We start from the raw sequence: 23,500 nt of genomic DNA, 5'->3' as shown, positions 1-23,500 counted from the left end.
TTTGAATTGGAATCCTGAAATGTAACATTTTGATTTAATTTCAAACCCATTTAATTATATACTCATGTTAACTTGATGAACTGTCTTGAATACAAATACATTGAACATAAAAAAATACATTTTAGTACTACTATACTAGTCATTAAGCTACTAATATAGACTGAAGCAATTAAAGCAGGTCATGTTTGGAATTGTAACAGCTGAAATCAATAATATATCAGTATTCCAGTATCAACCTGCGGGCCGCCAGTTGCCCATGTATGCCCTAGGGGTACGCAAAGGTACTACAGGGGGTACTTGAGAGAGAAAATGGAAACATACATTTTACTGTTGTGTTTAATGATAAAACATTGGCACATGTTTGTGAACGGGCTGCTTTGTTAAGTTTTAAAGCAAAGTAAGAATGTTGACTTGCACAACTGTTACTGAATAGAAAACAGGCTATTTTTGACATAAAAACTGGACTTTTGATGTCAGTATTTTCTAGTCAAAATGTTGTTGTCGATTAAATCTGGGACAACCAGATCTTATTTTATTGTTGTGTGGGACACGATCAACACAATCCTGAATATTATTTTGGGTTCAATCTGTGTTTTTAGATAATAGTATTTCAGCATGCTACAACTGGTCATATGATGCATTTTGCATCATATGACCAGTTGTAGCATGCTGAAATCAGCTGAAATACTAAAATATCTAAAAACACAGATTGAACACAAAAAATAACTCAGGATTGTTTTGATTGTGTCCCACACAACAATAAAATAAGATCTGGTTGTCCCAGAGGTGACCTGGTCCTTTAAAGGGGGAGCTTGTAGATCGGCTATTTTCACTGCTTCTTAAACATGGGTTTTCTAATTTATGGAATTTCTTTTATGGAATTTTCTTTTATTTCTTCATGAAATTACTGAAGAAAAATCGTTGATATAGTTTTTTAATTCATGAAGGGAACAAATAGTTTTTTGAAAACGTTTTGAAATAATAATTTAAAACGAAATGTAGGAAACCAAAAATTAAGGCACCCATAAAAATGTGTCCACGACCCACAAATGGGTCCCGACTCCCGACCCAGTGCTTGGGACACACACGCACGCACGCACACACACACACACACACACACACACACACTCTCTCTCTCTATCACATGCACACGCACACAGGCACCATGGCAACAGATGCGCTAAGCCGAGATGACAACCTGTCAGGTGAATTCAGTTGAGGTTGTTATTTCTTCAGACAGTGACGGTGTCAACATTTACAAAATAGAAACGACGCGTCTCCGCTGCTCACACTCACTGTCTGTGTCTGTGGACAGGCTTAAGGCCCATTCATACTCCACTTTCAGAGCCAAATTGAAGAATGTGAATGGCCCTATCATAGTCCGCGGTGATGGTTTATCACCGTGGTGTAGTCTTTTAACACAACTACTGCCTCTTAATCTGAAGGTTGCTTGTTGCCTTGGTGCCGCGTCGTTTCCTCCGTCGGCCGCCGCTATATTTTGAAGGGCCGGAAGGGGGTTGTTTTTGTTTTTTTGGATTATCACTTGACGGCAACGATTACGTCATCTAGTCACATGACAGTGTGAGCCCAGAAGAGAAACATGGCTGCGCCCTGCCGTGTGTATTGTTGACATTAGATCTGGCTCAAAATGGCTCAAAATGTCTCTTTTGGAGTAAATGAAGTCTCTTTATGGGCCTCTCCATTGACTTAACATGGAGGAGCTTCACTTCGCGTGCACGCCCAACATGCGTTTTAAACAAATCGCGGACATTACCGATGCGGCCGCGACCGGAGCGACATTAAGTAAGTATTAATACATTTACTGTAAATACAGTAAGATTGACGGTGAGCGCTGTCAATGGCGTCATGTAGTCACCGATTTGAATGACGGTGAGGATCGTCAACAGCAGCAGAACAGTTAAAGTCAGAGAACTACAACATTACGTCATTCGCCACGGTGAAGGTCTATCACCGCGAACCCTGACATCTCTCCTCTGTTTTTACCTTCAGACATCTCCCCATCACCCCGTTCACTGATTGGTCGATCTAGACCAATCAGTGTGCCCCCTGGTTTCAGAGGCACAGAGTCACGGTGATAGGACTTCAACGTGAGTACGTGACTATGATGGCCATCACGTTTTTAGGTGATAGCTGATCACCTAAAAGTTGAGGTGATAGCGTTTTACCTCAGACTCTGATAATGCCTTAACCGATTTCGTGCCACCGACATGAAAGGGTCCAGGGTGCTGGTCGCTTTCTCCGTCCTTAGCCAGTCTCTTATTTTGAAGGCCGGAAGTAGATCGAGCTCACAATTCCTACTTCAAGATTCATCCGTGTCAACTTCCGGTCCGAAATGTAAACAATGATCGAAGATGGATGCCTTCATGCTTGTGCTATTTTAGAGAATTTTTAGAGAATCCAATGCCATCCTTTGCATCAAAAGTGTTTTTTGGAGAAAATGGACTTTAAAGATGAGAAAAACCGTTGGTTTCTATTTTTTCCTGTTCTATGGGATGGGATCACTATTGTGTGCACGTGGATGCGCGATGATGATGGATCGGCGACTTCACCCGTGCCAGGGTTTTTCACCGGACCGAAGGTAGCCAGCACAGCTTTTCTGTACATACAGTATATTTCGCGAGTCATCCTGCGCTCGGCACTGTAGATACCTTTTAATATTTCGCGAGTCATCGCGGGATCGGCACTAATTGAGTGTGACCTTAGTGGCGGTCATAAGACTGGGGGGGATCGTGTCAGGAAAAGCATCAGGTGTAAAACCTGTACCCAATCAAACATGCGAAAGGTAGGTGTGCTTGTAGATCTGCTGTTTTCACTTTAGTACATTTTATAGATGACAAATACAAAACGAACGGTTTTGGACATACAAGGTTTCCACCCGACAACGACAATATGCTATAAATGTAAGGTGCTGGGAGTGAAATTTATAATGTAGGTGTGCCTCGGATTAAAAAAGTATTTATGGGGTGCCCTGAGACAAAGAAGTTTTGGAACCTCTGCCGTAGATAAACATATCTTATTCATATCATACAGTATGTACAATCATAGATCTTAGATAGATGCAGTATGTTAACACCCAAGGGGCCAAACTCGTTCAGTAACGAGATAAGGCCAGTAGGGGTCACTCTGCCAAAAGGAGTTATCTCGTTCCTCAACGAGACAACAAAGGGTTAACTGTACAGCTCTGCGCGCATGCTGTGTGCCCTGTGAATGACCCTAGTCCATACGTCACACCCTGGCTAGCAGAGAGAGAGAAAGAACGCCATGGAAGCAGAGATCTGATTGTTTTCACGGCGACACTTTACCGCGATGGTCGGCCCCGGTTTGGATTTTAGTTTCGCGAGCGTTTGTAAACAAATGGATTTTCTTCCTCAATCGTCAGTGGACACTCACGTGCACACGCACGAAGCTTCCGAGGCTCTTCAAAATAAAGCGTGAGTGAACGGCGGCAGCAGCAACAGCTAGAAATGTTAGAAACCTTGGCTTCACATGTGTTAATATAGATATGTAGATGATGGGGATAGGGGATGGACGGAGGGATACACTGTCAACAGATTGATGGAAACATGCATCCACTCGTAATTAAACCGCAGGGACAAACTTTCAACAACAACACAAGACTTGACAGAAAGAGGGTCAGATTGTCCCTAACACTCTGTAAACAGATACAACCACACAGGAACGCAGTTCTTTGAGATCAAGAAGAGTCGTCCTCTGTGTGGGTGAGTACAAACGGAGCACAGTGCATCCCAAGACAAATAAACACGATCAGACGCAGCTGTAGGCGGTAGCTGATCTGTTTTTTCAATGAACAGCTTTGAATTAACGACTATTTCTTCTCCCGTCATCGCGCAGGTTGATGGAGACCGCAAGAGAGATGGTCAGGGAGTCTCTGCCAATCAAATGCCTCGAAGCCGTCATCCTGGGAATGTATCCTTCACACACGCACACACACGCGCATGCATGCACGCACGCACGCACGCACACACACACACACACACACACACACACACACACAGTATATCTCTGCTGTGAGGCAGAAACAAAATGTTAATTTTTCAGGAAATCCAGCTCAAGTGGAGTTGGGAAGTTTTGGCCGAAGTGTTCTTCACTCATTTTCAAAAGTTCAATACATTTTTTTAACCAGCATACAGATGTAAAGGGCGTTCAATAGCATTGCTTTATGGGGAAAAAGGGAAGTTTTGGCCGAAGTGTTTTTCACTAATTTTCAAAGGTTCAATACATTTTTTTAACCAGCATACAGATGTAAAGGGCGTTCAATAGCATTGCTTTATGGGAAAAAAAAAAAAAAAAAAAAAAAGGTTTTCTGGTTTCTTGGAGACAGTGACAATATAGGCTGGGCACCCTGGTTATCTGAGAGTAGAATCAGATGAGATCCTTGATGCCAAGAACCCAAAGATCCTTGATGCTTGGCAGTCGAGGCCAGTTCAAAACATACCCCCCCTCCTCCTCCCCCGTCAGCCTAGCTTCTAAAGCCACAGCATGGATCAGAAGCCCAACATTTCTGTCCAAAGGTCAGAGGGTGTTCTCTGCTGCGGTGAACCTTGGGTAACTCCATATTACATGTCAGTTCAGCCCAGTTCAGATTGCAGGCTGACACACTTCTCTACACACTGACATACTGTATACACAAACTTTGTGGCAACGGTAGCCAATCAGGAGGGAATGTGAGAAATGGGACAGATCCATGTTGGCTGTTGATGACATGACTTGTGTGTACCGCTTCGTGTGATTTTAGGGCAAAATCTGTAGGAGCAGTGTCCAAAAATGTGTTTTGCAAGAATCTGCCTGATGGTGGCGCTAGAAGAGGGCCATGTGAGAAATTAGGTTTTTTTGTAGGTTGTGGTTTGGCATCCAAGGAGTGTGTGTGCAAAGTTTGGCATGGATCGGGGCAACAGTGGCAGAGATATGAGTAGGGCAATAGTGTGAAGTGTGACGAGTGACTGACAGACTAACAGCCGGTGGAGGTTTTTATAGTAACTGGCTGCGACCTGACTTTCACAATAAAGTCTTGTTACTTACCATCAATATTGCCGGTGTTTCTCTGCTTTCACTGAAAGGTGATACACCATGCATTTAAAAAGTATTTATGTCATATTGTTTATGTCCCAAAAAACGTTTTTCAAAAGGTTTGAGGCTAAATTACCAGTCCTGAATAGAGAGCCTCTCATTTTTTTTTTTCTTCAAAAACGGACGTTTATGACATCACAAACGGCAGCAAATCTGGACAGCCTGTTTTGAGAACACGTGGGATGCTTTTAACCTCCACCTTCCCAAAACCAGAGAAAGACACAACGGTCTGAAATGGGACTTTGTGAGGATAGAAGGTGCTAGTGGGACCCCAACAAAAGGTTTTAAAATAGGAAAAGTGAATTTTCATGGTGTATCACCTTTAATAATAACGACGTCTGCCTCTGATATTTGGAGCTGAGAGAAAGAGTGATACAGTAAAAGATAGATTAAGGGTATGCAGGTACGTGTGTGTGTGTGTGTGTGTGTGTGTGTGTGTGTGTGTGTGTGTGTGTGTGTGTGTGTGTGTGTGCGTGCGCTTTCATCTGCTCTGTGGTGCAAAAGATCGGCAGGCCCCAGTGAGAATTGAACTCACGACCCCTGGTTTACAAGACCAGTGCTCTAACCACTGAGCTATGAGGCCCTGCGTGGCCTATCAGGTGTGCAGCTACCGTAATCAATGCTTACTGTACGTTGTACCCGGTGTCAGCCAATAGGAGCGAGGGACCACACCCAGTAGTCACATACCAGCCAACCATTGTTCCAGTTCCACTGCTGTCACCCAGTTCACCCAGGAAGATGATTCATTAGTTTTACTTCTCTGTGTCAAAGATATTTAATTAATGAAGATAGCTCATCCTCATTGGATCCACTGGAGTGCGACATGGTACACAAATCCTACAAATAGCCTCCTAAGTGGGCGCCGCCTCTGACGGCAAATCTCGCGCACGTCCTGTTTACTGGTGCTATAGATCCCGCGAGAGTGTGTTGCTGGGACAGCTAAAGAGCAATAATAAAGTTGATTTTCTCAGTTGTTGTGTCGCTGAAAAAAAGCCACTTTAGTATGACAATTTTGTTAATATTATGTGGCTTGTGATGATCTGGTCCAATATTTAGTTCAGTGACTATAGCTTCTGAACTATTATTTTGCTCTGTGTTCACGTTAGCTCTCCCATTGTAAATGAATAGACTCCAAACATGCTTCCGCCTCCTAAAAAGGTATCTACCTACGTCACACAGAAACGGGAAGTACAGGTCTTTTGCACCCTCTTGCTATCGCCCTCTTGGTCTGTGTCTGTCGTGGTAACATGACACCGCCATGCGCTAGTTTGATAGTGACAGTTTAGAGCAGTGGTTCTCAACCTGTGGGTCGGGACCCCCCGGGGGGGTCCGCAAATTATTTTGGGGGGTCCCCAGATGATTAACTTAAGTGCAACATTGTTGTCTCACTCAACAGTAAACAAACCAACATAAAGTTTAAGTGTATAGAGGGTATCTGCACATTTCTAAAGTGCCAATTTAAGGACTTTTTAATACCTCTAAAATGACAAATTAAACATTGGCCAAATTGTCAAATATTAGAGGCAGACATTGTGAAAATAGCAGATCTACATGCTCACAACGCCTCACAATAGAACCGTGTTATACAAAATGTAATTCCTCAACTCTTAGTGCTCGTCAGGGTGGGGGGATCCCCAGTTAAAATATGATTATTTTGGAGGTCGCGGCCTGAAAAGGTTGAGAACACCACTGGTTTAGAGGGGAGAGGGGTTTGATTGGCCTGCACATATATTATTATTATGGGCAGTATAAAATGTACACATCCGAATTCTGTGGCAACATGCACAGGTGCAGAGCACTGCTCACTTAACACTATTCTTTTTTCTTCTTTTTTTTCTTCTTTTTTTTTGTTAGCTTTTTTGGCTATTTAAAGCTATTTAAACTAATTACAGCTCATCCCTAATAGTGGTGGGCAAAACAGTTCATTTCAGGGAATGAATCTTTTCGTTCACGTTCGCAGCAAACGATTCGTTCACATTCTCTCCTGTCCGCCTGCATTTACTGCCTGCCTGGCTGTCTGCATGTCTGCTTGCACTTCTCTCTGCTTTTATCTCGCCTGTCTGCTGCTTTTCATTTCTCGACTTGAGGGCACAAGCTTTATTCATACTGAGCAGTACGCTATGGCGAATCAATAAGCTGCCTCCAGCCCTTCTATGAGCACACGGTGCAATTTATTTTTTATTTTTCCCCCTCTCAATTGTGAATCCATTTCGGTCCCATCCTATTTTACAGTAAGACATAATAAGACATAATAAAGCCATATTAAGAAATAATGTGTCAGTAATTAGAACTAATATGTTTTATTAGACGGAAACAAAGACAGAATAGCAGAAAGAGCGAATACATTCTCTGGCACCTGCACCTGCCGCGGAACTGCCCCGTCAGGCACCGCCGCATGACCGGCAGTTTGACCGGCAGTCGCACTGCATCGCCGGTGATAGGACCGGCAGTTCGACCGGCAGTCCCAAGCAGTAGGGCCGGCGGCCGCCTATCGCCGGTGATGCAGCGCTGACTGATATTTTCACAATTTCTGCCTCTAATGTTTGACAATTTGACCAATGTTTGACCAGAGGTACTGAAAAGATCTTTAAAGTCCTTAAATTGACACTTAAGAAATGTGCAGATACCCTATGTACACTTATACTGTATGTTTATTTTTTACTGTGAAGTGAGAAAACAATGTTACATTTTAGCTAAACATCTGGGGACCCCCCGAAATAATTTGGGGACCCCTCTGGGGGTCCCGACCCACAGGTTGAGAACCACTGATCTAGTGGATGCCTCGAGCCATAGCTCAGCTTTTCCCGTGCGTCAGCTGCTAGCATGGCATGCGGCGGCACCATAGCACGCCGCATGCCTGTGAAATACTGCACGTCTTTCCATTTAACACGTGTGAAATAACAGGGGTGTAGTTGTCCCCATTTAAAATGAAGCAAACGCAGAACTGAAAGTTCCTATGATTGGCCGCTAGTTGCGCTGTTCTGGCACCAGAAGCAACATGTTCTCCATAGGATTCCATTCATTTCCCCCGAACTTTTACATTTGATTTCCTTGCCTTAATAAACATTGTCATAAATACTTTATGGTTCCTGTCGCTAGTTTAAAGCCTCCTTTCAATCACCATGATTTGCGTTTTGTGAAAATATGGTCCAACTTATGTTATATTTGATGTTATAGCAGGGTATGCTCTGTAGGAGGGGCTTGTGATCATAGGCTTGTGATGGTTCTTCTTCGTGTGCTTTATTTTTGGCAAGCTCAAGACAATGTCCCATGTATCCCTGCGGTTGCACGTGACCGTTGGCAGCCAATAGCATTCGAGATGGTACCATTTCTACCAATGAACGTTGATTTCTACAATGATGGCGGCACCCATACAACGGCCAAAAAAAAAGCTTCATTTGCGCAGCATAGAAACCAATGGCTTTCCACTCTCCATATTTTTCCAGTCTATGGTGAATAATCTGAATTTAGCCTTGTGGGCTACTGCAGCAGGGTAGTCAGATAAGTCGCCCTCTTTCAAAGTCGCCCCCAAACTCGTTTCCCAACGGGTCTGTGGCCTTAAGCTAGATGCAGAATAGACTAAAATCAAATTTGCTTCTGAGGGTCCCTGGAACAAAATATTTTGTGATGGGGGTCCGTAGCCAAATACATATCATTCGGTGGGTCCTTCACATGACAAAGTTTGAGAAACACTGATGGCAACATACGTTTTTTTCAGAAAATTGTTATGATTTAGAAGACATTTGTAGAATGTGCCTATCAGTGGTTAAGGACCCCCAAAATTTGTTTTTTGCCGTGGACCCCCATCTTAAAATATTTTGTTCCACGGATGGACCCCTATTGCAAACTTTTATGTTCCAGGGACCCCCAGAAGCACAGATTTGATTTTAGTCTAATCTGCATCTAGTTTAAAGGAGAGTTTCTGGGTAAAATAGACCCCCATACCTTTTTAAATGTCTTCTCCCAAGCTTGCGAGATGGTTCAGACACCCCATAGTCCCAAAGAAGCATTATAATCCATTTTTGATTGCAGCTTCTACTCGACCATGGCTCCATAATGGACCGCGTCTATTCAATGTCTAATCCGGTTATTTTTATCGCTTCAAAGTCCATTTTTTCGCTCCGTATCAGTTCACCGTACTGTATATAGTTCATCGAAGCATTTTCTTCTCCAGGGCGCAGCCATTGTTGTTGTGAAAAAGCTACTCTTTTCGAGTCTCGTTCAGCTTGAACTCCCGCCGTCTCTCGCGGGACAAGACTGAGAGTAGAGCAGCAGCAGCAGAACCTGTAGAAAGCTGTTGTCACCTCGTGTTCGCCAGTTAAAACCCCCAAGGTGCGGCTATCGGTACAAAGGTTTAAACCCATTTAGACCGGGTACGCATTTTTGCGTATTATTATTGAATGCTTTAACTATTGGAAAATAGCAGATATACAAGCTCACAGCGCGGCACCGAGTGCCGCACTGAAAGCTTGTAGATCTGGCTATTTTTGAAAAATCGAGAAAATTTGACCCGATTCTATAAGTGTCCTTTGAATCTCAAACTTTTTCATGTGAAGGACCCCCAAAACGATATGTATTTGGCCACGGACCCCCATCTCAAAAAGATTTAGTTCCAGGGACCCCCCAGAAGCAAAATTTGAGTTACAAACGTTTGCTTAAAAAAAATACATATATTCAAAGATTTTCACGATTTTTTCAAAAATAGCAGATATACAAGCTCGCAGTGTGGCACTCGGTGCCGTGCTGTGAGCTTGTATATCTGCTATTTTTCAATAGTCAAAGCATTCAATAATTCTAGGCCTAAATGGGTGGTTTTGAACAGATTGAGTGATCTCCCTGAAGAGCCGCTATCTGATTAGAGGCGGCCGGTTTGGATTCACACGCTGGGTTCTCTATAAGGTCGATAGCTGGAATCCCTGGAATGTCGCCGGTAAAGTGATTACGACTGCGTACAGTGCAGGTCTCACGCCGTTCATTTATAGATGAACCACTTTCCATCCTCGCGTCCCTGTTTTGGGCATACCGCGAAGTGAAAAGAGCATTATTAGGACATGCTGTTTTCCTTATTTGTCGTACAGAGACGCATATTAGTAGGGGGAATTAACCTCAGAAAATGGCCAAATCGTTACGCGGCGGATAAAAGCACCAAATTTGGTACACATGTCCCTTGGGTCATCCTAAAACATCCTAGAAGGGGTGCCCAAAAAAATCTTAAACAGGAAGTGTGTTATGGGCACATTTCAAAATGGCCGCCTAAACTGTTGACTGTTGACTCAAAAGACATCAAAAGAATCTCCAAAAAGCATAAGATTTGGCACACATGTCCCTTGGGTCATCCTAAAACATCCTAGAAGGGGTGCCCCAAAAAATCATAAATAGGAAGTGAGTTATGGACAAAAGTAAAAATGGCAGCTTAAACTGTTGACTGACTCAAAATACACCAAAAGAATCTCCAAAAAGCATACAATTTGGCACACATGTCCCTTGGGTCATCCTAAAACATCCTAGAAGGGGTGCCCGAAAAAATCCTAAACAGGAAGTGAGTTATGGACAAAAGTCAAAATGGCCACCTAAACTGTTGACCGTTGACTCAAAAGACACAAAAATAATCTCCAAAAAGCATAATATTTGGCACACATGTCCCTTGGGTCATCCTAAGACATCCTAGAAGAGGTGCCCAAAGAAATCTTAAACAGGAAGTGAATTAACGACAATATTGAAAATGGCCACCTACAGTGTTGGCTATTGACTCAAAAACCTATAGAATCTCATAAAGGCATACGCTTTGGCACATGTGTCCCCTGGGTCATCCTAAGACATCCTAGAAGGGGTGCCCGAATAAATCTGAAACAGGAACTTACTGACAAAATTGAAAATGGCCACCTACAGTATTGTCGATTGACTCAAAAGACAACTAAAGAATCTCATAAAAGCATACAAAAGCATCCTAAGACATTCTAGAATGGGTGCCCAAAATAATCTGAAACAGCTAAACAAAATGGAAAATGACCACCTAAAGCAGTTGACCCAAAAGAACACAAAGTTGGTTCCTTCCTTTCCCTATGTAAAGCGACTTTGGGTACTTAGAAAATAGCTATATACATTTGAGCTATCATTATCATCATTATTATAAAGGGACTTCGTAAAAGCCTATAAGTTGGTACATATTGAGTACTGCTTATTATCCCAGAAGGGGTTATTTATTGTATGGTTAATCCTTTTGAAGTACTTAGCCAAGAATCAAACAGTGTTACAGTGCTTGAAATATACACCTGTGTTCTGTATGACAAGACAACGGACATTAGGCAGTTTAAGCAGCCCATTTCTACAACCGCAACGTGAGGCGGGACAACGGCTGCTATGACGTAATCGCCGTAGCAGTCAAAATCTTTAAGCGAACAGCCATCGGCGACGGGGTCCCACCTCTTTTACTGAACTCTTTGGTTCCCATGTTGATACATACAGGCAGCAGACGTTCCAGCCACTACGTGGGAAGGGAGCTTCTGGCGTTGTAGAGACGGCCGCGACGGCGACAGGTTTATCTATCGAGCGGTATCTATCTACCGGTTACCGTTTTCATCTGCCGTAGCCGTCAAAAGCTTAAAGTCGCTATTATGAAACTGGGAGGACCTGTTTGCTCATAATTGTCTCTCAATGGAAACCATTCCTCCCACACAAGCTGCACTGCTACAACATTCAAATCGAGCAGTAGCCCCTCTGTTCGAGAAAGTGTAGATGCTGGGATGCTGGGTTACCTTGCACAGCATTAGGTCAATGTGCTGGTCATTATGAAATGGCACACATGAATAGTTACTAAACACTAATCACAAAAAAACAGTAATGATCTAGAAGAAAAGATAGAGTGAAGATAGACCAAAATAAGCAAGAAGATGTAGAGTGCAAAATAGAAATGCAGAGAGTAAAATAAGAATATGCTGAAGATAAGATGCAGAGTAAAATAAGTATGAATATGCATGCAGAGGGTTAGATAAATAAAGAAGGTTCAAAGACTAAAGTACATTAAGGGTAGGGTTCTATCGGGTTTTGATGGTATGGTAGTGCCATTCTCTGTTTACTCTGTGCGGGCAGCAAATGGGAGCCAGTGGAGGGAGCGGAGAAGGGGGAGATGATGTACACAGAGAAGGGGGATGTACACAGAAGGTAGACTGAAAAATACCCCAGGTTTATGCAGACTGTGCAGCTGTCAACTGTTTAAACAGTCTTTTAGAATTAAATCAGTATGGTCCCTTCCCAAACAAATAAATAACCCCTTCTAGGATATAATAAGGTGAAGGCCTACATGCCAAATAATATGTTTATATAGTGTCCCTTTATGTTTTCTTTTGTGTCAACTGCTTTAGGTGGCCACTTTGAAATTCGACAAAAACCCTCTTCCTGTTTAAAACATATTTGGGCACCCCTTGTAGGATGCGTTAAGATCACCCAAGGGATATTTGTACCACATTTCATGCCTTTATGATATTCTTTACTCTTTAGGTGTCTTTTACATCATCTGTCAATACTGTAAATTAGGCAATAACTAACATCCTGTTTCAGATTTCTTTGGGCACCCCTTCTAGGATGTCTTAGGATGACCCAAGGGATACATGTGCCAATGTGTATGCGTCTATGAGATTCTATAGGTTTTTTGGAGATTCTTTTGGTGTCTTTTGAGTTAGCGGTCAACAGTTTAAGTGGCCATTTTGACTTTTGTCCATAACTCACTTCCTGTTTAAATAATTTTTGGGCACCCCTTCTAGGATGTTTTAGGATGACCCAAGGGACATGTGTGCCAAATTTTATGCTTTTTGGAGATTCTTTTGGTGTCTTTTGAGTCAACGGTCAACAGTTTAAGTGGCCATTTTGACTTTTGTCCATAACTCACTTCCTGTTTAAGATATTTTTGGGCACCCCTTCTAGGATGTTTTAGAATGACCCAAGGGACATGTGTGCCAAATCTTATGCTTTTTGGAGATTCTTTTGGTGTCTTTTGAGTCAACGGTCAACAGTTTAAGCGTCCATTTTGACTTTTGTCCATAACTCACTTCCTGTTTAAGATTTTTTTGGGCACCCCTTCTAGGATGTTTTAGGATGACCCAAGGGACATGTGTGCCAAATCTTATGCTTTTTGGAGATTCTTTGGTGTCTTTTGAGTCAACGGTCAACAGTTTAAGCGTCCATTTTGACTTTTGTCCATAACTCAATTCCTGTTTAAGATTTTTTTGGGCACCCCTTCTAGGATGTTTTTGGATGACCCAAGGGACCTCTGTATCAAATTTCATGCTTTTATCCGCCGCGTAACGATTTTGCACTTAATTCCCCCTACTATATGGGGCTTAAAGGGCCTACACCATGCTTTTAAAACTATATTTTTTGTATAAATATATGCTCAAAATTGAGTCTTAGACAGGTTTTAACCCTCAAAAAACACTCTGACCATTCTTTTTGTTTGTTCTAGCTCTACTATAATGAGGCTCTCCAGCTGCAATACCAAAACGGCCTCTGTTTGCTCAGGGGCGCATCTAGTGGGGTTTTTCCAGAAAAAAAAGAAGTTTTTTGAAAAAAAGAAGTTTTTTGAAAAAAAGAAGTTTTTTGAAAAAAAAAAGTTTTTTGAAAAAAAAAGTTTTTTGAAAAAAAAAAGCTTTTGAAAAAAAAAGTTTTTTGAAAAAAAAAGTTTTTTGAAAAAAAAAAGTTTTTGAAAAAAAAAGTTTTTGAAAAAAAAAGTTTTTGAAAAAAATTTTTTTTGACTCTGCATTGCATTTTTTTTGAAAAAAAAAAGTTTTGAAAAAAAAAAGTTTTGAAAAAAAAAAATGTTTTGAAAAAAAAATGTTTTTGACTGAAAAAAAAATGGGAATCCGAGAGTGACGTCACTCTCGTCAACTCTCAGAACAGCACTGTTCTGAGAACCCGTGGAAAGCTTTTCATCTCTGTCTGCCCAAAACCAGAGAAAGACACAACGGTCAGAAATAGGACTTTGTGAGGATAGAAGGTGCCAGTGGGACCCCAAAAAAAGGTTTTAAAATAGAAAAAGTGAAAATTCATGGTGTAGGTCCTTTAAGTGGATAACTGTCAGGGACTGTGCAGAGAGTGTTTGTGTGATTTATTGCAGCTGGCGCATTCTCTGTTCAGTTGAGTTAAAAAGCCTAAGATGATGATGTTGTTGTTTTGGAGAACATAATGAGTGTAGCTACTTTTGACCTGTTTGTTCAGCAAGAAAAAAATCACACCCAATGTGAAGTGAGCGGTGGTCGTGCGTGCATAACGTCTTCAGACTAGGATTTGAGTCTAGGATGTACAGGCTATGCTACACACACACGTTTTACCATGGGCAAAACGCTGAGGAAAAAGTGGCTACAGACACACGCACACAGCCACTCTATGGAGCGGTTTACCACCGCTCAAAACAACACGTTGCCTCTTGATTTTCTGCCTGAGAGAAGAGCTCCGCGAGCCCGCAGCGATACAGGAGCTCTTGGAGGAGGAGGCAGCAGCAGCGAGACAGCGGCGCATGACTAGCGGTGAAACAATGAACCCCATACAGTTGATGAAAGTGATCCTCTGTGTTGGCCTCCTCTATCTATGAGCTGTCACTTTGAAGCGTTGGGAGTTGGGGCTGGGGGGGGGGGCAGAAAGAGAGGCAAAGCTGATGAGAACGTTGGTTAACTCAGTGGTTCTCAACCTGTGGGTCGGGGTCCCCAAATTATTGTGGGGGGTCCCCAGATGATTTACTTAAAGGAGTAGTTCACCCCCAAAATGACTTTTTTTCTATTGATTACTCATGCCATGGAGAGTAGAGTTCAATAATATATATATATATTTTTTGTCACATTCCTAAGACAAAAATGTGATTCCGGATGGGGACCCGTTTTGAAAGGGGTCCCCATCCAGAACAAATGGGGGTAAATCTATTGTTATCACATTTTTGTCTTAGGAATGCGACAAAAAACTAAAAATATTATTGAACTCAAGTCTCCATGGCATGAGTAATCAATAGAAAAAAAGTCATTTTGGGGGTGAACTACTCCTTTGTTTTCTCACTCAACAGTAAACAAACCAACATAAAGTTTAAGTGTATGCTATAGAGGGTATCTGCACATTTCTAAAGTGACATTTTAAGGACTTTTTAATATCTCTAAAATTTAAATTAAACAAATAATAGAGGCAGAAATTGTGTTGTGAGCATGTAGATCGGCTCTTTTCACAATACATTTTGTATAACACTCAACTCTTAGTGCTCGTCAGGGTGGGGCAATGCAAGGCACCAACCTGCTCACCGGGAGCAGTTAGGGGTTCAGAGTCTTGCTCAAGGACTCTTCGACATTAACTCAGGGGGAGCCCGGATTAGAACTGGGAACCCTTCGGGAACCCTTCGTGCTCTAATGACGGTTTCTCTACCCATGAGCTCTGCCGCCCGCCCGCCCCAGAGATCTGCTATTGTAGATCTGCTAAGCCTGTTTTCATAGATCCGGTTGCTTATTTCTCTCGCGAAATCTGGCAACACCACACCGTTGCGTAATGCAGCCACAGTACATTTCTATAGGCTGGCCGCTTGTTTTCATGTTTTGGTGGCGCTCTTTGTCCTCATGTAACTTAGCGATCACTTTCACTTCCCCAGGCATTTCCTTATGCTGCGTTTGTTTATGGCCGGAGCTTTATTGTTTATGCAATTAGCAGGCACGTGAACGCCAGCTGGTGCTCTTGGGATCCGTAACGACAACAAACGTAAAACAGCGGCAAAATACAATTTGTGTTTTATTTTGATCTATTTATGTGCCGCGTTTCGTATGATGGGTGTAGTGGACTCGATGTGCTTCAAAATAAAATAAAAAACAGAATAAGCAAATATCCAACATGACTTTAAGAATCAATTTGCAATCAAAGATTATTATGCTTTTGCCTGTGTGGCAGATTATGTTTCATTCTGGAGGCATGTGTTTTCAAAAGATTGGATGGCCAGCAGCAATCAATGTCCATTACAAGTTTTAACGGCACATACAAGTTATGTGCCGTTATGGACAGAATAGTAAATCTCGTGAACACAGCGAAGCGCTCCCTACCTCCGTGCCCACCACTGGCCCCCACCGTTGCGCGGTGTGGGGGACCCTGGGAAACGCCAGGTCGCGAACTCACGGAAGGAACACGTTATTCCAACCAGTTCCTTTCCCCTCCATCAGGCGCCCCGGCTGACCAGGGGGAGGCAGTATAGAGACCAGGATTACTGCATGTTTTTTGTGACCCTTAACACATGGGCTGCTCAGGTTTATAACATTTCTAGCTGTTGCTGCTGCCACCATTCACTCACGCTTTATTTTGAAGTGCCTCGGAAGCTTCGTGCGTGTGCACGTGGGTGTCCGCTGACGATTGAGGAAGATAATCCCTTTGTTTACAAAAGCTCGCGAAACTATAATCCAAACGGGAGCCGACCATCGCGGTAAAGTGTCGCCGTGAAAACAATCAGATCTCTGCTTCCCTGGCGTCCTTTTCATCTGATTCAGAGATAAAGCCCTTCTTATGTTTCAAAGTAGAATGTAAAGCAATGTAAGCTGCCTCCGCCATTTTCTACCTCTCTCTCTCACTGCCTGCTGCGGGGTGACGTAATGGACTCGGGTCATTCAGAGGGCAGCCAGCAGCGTGTACAGTTAACCCTATGTTGCCTCGTCTGTCAACGAGATAACTCCTTTTGGCACAGTGACACCTAGTGGCCTTAACTCGTCCCTGAACGAGTTTGGCTCCCCAAGTGTTAATTTGACTAAAACAGACTTCATGATGTAAGCAGCCATGAATGTTGGCGTCGCTGTCTGGAATGACTGACCTCAGCTCTCAGATTAGAGTCTGGAGCTGGATTAGTTGACTGACAGGACAGTTAGTTGGAGTGGCTTTTATTGATTAATGACAGTTCCAGCAATGTCCTTCAGCGTACAGTAACGCAGGGGTCTTCAACAGGGGGTCCGGGACCCCTAGACGGGACCCATAGTTACTACAGGGGGTCCTCCAAATCTTTGTGTGATAGAAGCTTTTTTTCTTTTCTTTTTACTTGAACCCTAGCGTCCATATTCTGAGAACTTTAGCCAAAAATAGCAGATCTACAAGCGCTGCGAGGCGTTTGAGCTTGTAGATCGGCTATTTTCGGCCAAGAGGTTTTGTGTAGAGGGGGGAAAAGAGCGGACTAAGTACAGAGTGAAAGGTCAAGTTTATTAAGTATTGACGGTTCAAGTGGTTAAATATCTGAAAACACACATTAACATGAATCCAAAATACACTGATGATTGTGCTGTCAAACAATGAAACTGTATGGAGTCTATGAAAAAGGTTGTTGGGGTCCCTGATTCATGAGAACCAGTGGCTTTTAGCAGGGTTTCTATGGCAACCACCACACCCACCTGCAGAGAGAGAGAGAGAGAGAGAAGGAGAGAGAGAGAGAAGGAGAGAGAGAGAGAGAGAGAGAGAGAGAGAGAAGGAGAGAGAGAGAGAAGGAGAGAGAGAGAGAGAGAGAGAGAGAGAGAGAGAGAAGGAGAGAGAGAGAGAGAGAGAGACACGGACGGATTAGGAGTTTTCGAGAGAATTTCTGATAAATACAGTTATCTGCTCCAAATGTTCTGCCTCAAAGTGTGTTTCCATGCAACGTGGAAAGGATTGTGAGTGCAGTGTGTGTGTGTGTGTGTGTGTGTGTGTGTGTGTGTGTGTGTGTGTGTGTGTGTGTGTGTGTGTGTGTGCGTGCGTGTGCGTGTGCGTGCGTGCGTGCGTGCGTTAGTTGCAGTGCACTGCAATGATATAGTTATTAATCTGAGTGGTAGTGAATCCAGCGCACGCACGCACGCACACACACACACACACACACACACACACACACACACACACACACACACACACACACACACAGTCAGGGTCACATTGACCATTGGAATGATGGCCCACACGGTTGTAATTAACCAGTAAGTCTCCCTAATCGGGAGATAAGCGACCGCATACACAAACTTTAGAAGGCAATGGTAGCCAATCAGGAGGGAATACGGGAAATGGGACAGATCCATGTTGATGACATGACTTTAGAGATACTGTGTACCACTTTGCGTGATTTAGGGCAAAATCTGTAGGAGCAGTGTCCGAAAATGTGTTTTGCAAAAGTCGGCCTGATGGTGGCGCTAGAAGAGGGCCATGTGAGAAATGAGGGGTGGAGGTTGTGAGTTGCCATCCAAGGAGTGTGTGTGTGCAAAGTTTGGCATGGATAGGGCCAACGGTGCCAGAGATAGAGTAGGGCATGTATAGGTGGTGATGTGGTTGTTTGTACTGCTCTGTTTTCATGAAATATTCACACAGGCCAGGGCAGTGTAATCCAAGCTGTCGAGATGATGGACAGGTCCGCTGGCCAATGGCTGGGCTCTGTGGGGGAGAGTGGACCACGATGGTCGGCTGGTGGTGATAAGCAGGGGAAGCAGGGACTGTGTGTGCGTGTGTGCGTGTGTGCGTGTGTGCGTGCGTGCGTGCGTGCGTGCGTGCGAGTTTGTCTAGCTATACTTATGGGGACTAAACGCATGTTCACACAATCACCTGCAGGGGACCTCTGAAACGGTTGGGGTTAGGTTTAGGGGTTAGGTTTAGGGATAGAGGTAAGGGTAAGGCCACAGGACTTGCATAAAAATGAATGGAAGTCTATGTAATGTCTTTACAAGTGATGTAAATATATAGAGTGTGTGTGCGTGCGTGCGTGCGTGCGTGCGTGCGTGCATGAGTGCGTGCGTGTGTGTGAACAGCTTGTATTGGCTGTGGCTTGTATTGGCTGCAGACAGCACAGGGTGAACAGATTGCTACAGTTGGAGCAGTCTAAAGAGAAACACACACCGAACGCGGAGAGGCGGCGCAGAAGCAGCGCGTCAAAACATACAGCCCCATTATTTTCAATGAACTAACCCACACCGGCGGCGTCAGACGCACGCATCCGCGGGTCTGCCGCCTCGCCTGCCGCGCCGATACGCCGCCGTTCTATTTTTTCCAGCGTTGCCGCGCGGTGAACATGTTCTCCCATGGTTCTCCCCACCGGGAGAAATGGATGTGCTGTGTGGCAGCACGCCGCATCCAGTTGGGGTTACCGTGCGGCACTTAAAGGAGCTATAGTCAACTTTTTCATTGTAGGGCCGACACTTTGTTTACATCCTAGTCTATAGACTAGGATGTAAACAAAGTGTCGGTCTGACAATGGCCAAAATGATTATTTTATCATTATTTTACGCTTTTTGTGGTCATTTTCGAATAGAAACACATATGTGTCATATATGAAGCTTATTTTTTTATAAAATATTTTCGAAACATTATTTTTATTTTAGCATCCGTTTTTCCAGGAAAAGTTGACTATAGCTCCTTTAACGTGCGTCGATACCGCGACGCGACGCTGCGCAGCCGTCCGCGTTCAGTGTGTGCTCCCCTTCAGTGTTGAAGCACCGAAGGATAATTTATGTCTCACTCCATCACTGAATCACTCCACCGCTCCATCACTCCATCACTCCACCGCCTCGCTCGCTGAAAAAACAGCCCGTTTTCCACTGAGAAACACCACCCATCACCACCAAGATACAACACGACTACACTGCCAATTCTGAGCGTCCATTCAAGAGTGTGTGTTTTTTTTTATTTTTTGGAGCTGTGTGCTCCCTATACGTGGCTGTGTGGGTCTGTGTGTGTGTCTGTCTGTCTGTGTGTCTGTATGTAGCCTGACTTCGGCGCGTAACTAGTGCCGCACCATTTACGCCACTCGCGCAATATATACATCAAAATGTGCGGCTCGGCCGGGAATGGTGTTCTATTACCTTTCGTTCCGATCCGCCTTACCATGCCGACGTAATCGGCAAAAAACTACGCTTAATTGTCCCCATTGACAATGCAAGAAATCACTTTCAAGTATTTTTCTCTCGTAAACCATAGGAGCTACAGTTTCAAACCTCGGAGAGGAGATTCATAATGATTTTAAGAATGAATCGAAAAATAATTACATCACTCGGCCTCATGGTGGCGCTATAACGGCCCACTTTACGTTTTGCCCCGTAACTCTTGAACCGTAGATCGGAAAATTAAAATTCTTTTTTCCCTGGATTCCTTGGGTCAAGACGCATCTCCCCATATAGACCACGCCCATTTGCGCCAGGATAGATTTTCCGCCATCTTGAATTTTCTCCAAAACACACTTTTTGCTCCTTTTCCTACATATTTTCTTCAAATGTCACAAAAATCGGTACACATGATCTACACACACACACACACACACACACACACACACACACACACACACACACACACACACACACAGCTCCACTTCACACGGGTGTGATTTTTATAAACTAAAATCTTTGATTTTGGGGGGTCCCTGGAATAAAACCTTTTGAGATGGGGGTCCACGGCCAAATCCATATAATTTCGGGGGTCCTTGACTTGGAAATAGTTTGAGCACCACTCACATAGTAAACTTTTTATTTATTTATTTATTTTATTTTTAACTGAGGATTTCGAACACATTTCTCGAATCGGCCTTAGGGCTTAAAGTGTTATACTTTATACCAGGGGTCTTCAACGTTTTAGTTTTAGTTGAGAGAGAGATGAAGCAGAGACCCACACAACCTTTTCATAGATTCCATATACCCTAACAGAGCACATCTACTTTGCCTTATTGATAGTACAACATTCAAGTACTTTTCCCACCACTGCCCTTGCTTCATCCACCTTAACTGTGGGGACCACCAGCTACCTGACCAACGGCCTGACCTCCCTGGAGCGCTTCCCCATCAGCTTCAAGACGCAGTTCTCGGGCCACTGCTTCCACCACGTGGTGCTGGGCGTCTACTTCAACGGCCGCTACGGCGCGCTGGGCATGAGCCGCCGCCAAGACCTGATGGACAAGCCGCTGGTCCACCGCACGCTGGGCGAGCTGGTGGCCGAGTTCGAGAACTCCTACAAGAAGTACCAGCACACGCTGAAGAAGGTAGGGCTGTGCGCACGGGTGTGCGTAAGTATTTATTAACCCATTTAGGCCTAGAATTATTGAATGCTTTAACCAGTGAAAAATAGCAGATATACAAGCTCACAGCGCGGCACCGAGTGCCGCGCTGCGAGCTTGTAGATCTGCTATTTTTGAAAAAAGTTGTGAAAATGTGTGCAAATCTTTGAATATATATGTACAGTATTTTTAAAGCGATCGTTTGTAACTCAAATTTTGCTTCTGGGGGGTCCCTGGAACTAAATATTTTGAGATAAGGGTCCGTGGCCAAATAAATATCAGTTTGGGGGTCCTTCACATGAAAAAGTTTGAGAACTCTAGTTAAATGAAAATGACCTTTTCCTTGACGATGGCTGGCCAGATTGCTGAGGTTTTTCAAAAAACCTTAGAAGGATTCAAAAGACACTTAGAGAATCGGGTCAAAATTCAATTTTTCACAATTTTAAAAAAAATAGAGTGCCGCGCTGTGAGCTTGAGTACTCCGAAGCCCCCTTTTAGAACCACTGATCTAACATACCTGGTAGTATCAAGCCTATCTATTAGCATCTACTCTGGAAACAAGTTCATATTGTCACCGTCGGGCAGAAACCTCTTATCCATATTTTAACTTTTTGTGTTTTTGTGTTTTGTACGTAACCATATAACACAAAACAACATAGTTCACAACAGCATTACACCAAGAAGACAATAGGCTACATGAAGTCACCAGTATACTTGGAACCATCATATCAGCGAGGCAGTTTGTTTAGTGCAGCAATAGCTGAAGGGACAAAACTCCTACTAAAACAAACTTTTTTTTTTTTTGCCATTTCATCATCCAGATGGCTTGAGTTTGAAGTGACTATATTATGTAGGGTACTAGGGGATGATCAGTGCCATTTGCTAAACGTGTGATGGCCTTATTGTTCATATTCAGAAAGAGTGAGTGGCAAAACTGAAAAGGAAAAGTTTGTTTCTGTTCGACACAGACAGTATAGTGAAGAAATGTGGTTAACAAATATGGGCATAAAAGGGACACAGACAGATACAGAGATCTCCATATATGGGCATATGGGCATAAAATGGACACAACAAATGGACGCATATAGACAGATATATACACGTTTTTCTGGAACCAGCACTGTGTCTGCATAGATCTCCATATATGGGCATAAAATGGATGCAGACAAACAGATACAGATATCTCCATATATGGGTATAAATGGACACAGGCAAACAGATGGTCAAAGATCTCCATATATGGGCATAAAATGGACACAGACAGATAGATACAGATATCTCCATATATGGGCATAAATGGACACAGGCAAACAGATGGTCAAAACGTGTCCTATGACAACAGGTATAATGGAGTTCATATATGGGCATAAATGGACACACGCTAACGGATGGTCAAAACGGATCCTATGACAACAGGTATAATGGGGTTTGCATTAAAGGGCGGGGCATTCATTCCCTATTTACATTGTTCCCAAGTTGGCCAGGTTGCCGACTAGACGCTCGGCCACCCTAAATGAAGATCTCTGATGTGTCATCAATATTAAGCCCATATCTGGGAATGCCCATATATGGACACATTGTGTCAGTCTCTGTTGTTTCAGCGCGACCTCGCCCTTAGGGTGTCTTACTGGTGATAGAAAACTAAATAATGAAGTGGGTCTCTCTCACCCCCCCCCTCCCCCCAGGTGAAGATCGGCCTCTACGTGCCTCACGACCCGCACGTCTTCCAGCCAATCGAGTGGAAGCACCTGGTGCTGAACGCGGCCAGGCTGGGAGCCCAGGAGATGAGGAAGGAGCTGGAGAAACATGGAAGAGACATGAGGATGAAGGTAGGCAGGACACTATGACACCATGACACCACACGCATTTTAGTTCTTTATTTGAATCCGCAAATTACAATTAATTTGACAGGGAAACTAATTCAACCCATTTAAAACGGGTACACCTTATTGTGTATCGTTATTTTATGCTTTAACTATTGAAAAATAGCAGATATACGAGCTCACAGCGCGGCACCGAGTGCCGCGCTGCGAGCTTGTAGATCTGCTATTTTTGAAAAGTCGTGAAAATTTGAATTTTGACCCGATTCTATAAGTGTCTTTTGAATGCTTCTGAGATTTTTTGAAAAACCTATGTTTCTATGTCAGGAATCTGGCCAGCGATCGTCAAAGAAAGGGTCCTTTTCACTTAACTGGAGCTCAGTTAGTCTGTTCTTGAGAGACTACTATGTCAGTGGTTCTCAAACCTTTTCATGTGGAGGACCCCCAAAATGATATTTATTTGGCCACGGACCCCCATCTCAAAATATCTGGTTCCAGGGACCACCCAGAAGCAAAATTTGACTTACAAACGTTCGCTCTGAAAATACATATATTCAAAGATTTGCACACATGTTCACGACTTTAAAAA

General features: G+C 43.4%; 1 protein-coding gene across 2 annotated transcripts in view; it reads left to right on the top strand.

Annotated features, from left to right (window-relative positions):
• vash2 (vasohibin 2) overlaps positions 1-23,500 on the top strand; it is a gene marked incomplete at its 5' end in the record, with an annotated part of 81,087 nt that overhangs the window by 33,203 nt on the left and 24,384 nt on the right. For both annotated transcript variants that reach the window (XM_080744393.1, XM_080744392.1), the window contains 4 exons: positions 3,684-3,740; positions 3,874-3,948; positions 20,839-21,076; positions 22,777-22,920. In XM_080744393.1, coding sequence (XP_080600519.1) covers positions 3,684-3,740; positions 3,874-3,948; positions 20,839-21,076; positions 22,777-22,920 — 514 coding nt within the window. The remainder of the gene's footprint in view (positions 1-3,683; positions 3,741-3,873; positions 3,949-20,838; positions 21,077-22,776; positions 22,921-23,500) is intronic.

Source organism: Nannobrachium achirus (genome assembly GCF_963921795.1).
Source record: "Nannobrachium achirus genome assembly, chromosome: 16".
Taxonomy (NCBI): Eukaryota; Metazoa; Chordata; class Actinopteri; order Myctophiformes; family Myctophidae; genus Nannobrachium; species Nannobrachium achirus.
Note: the sequence above shows the minus strand (reverse complement) of the source record. Positions and strands in the feature narration are given on the sequence as shown.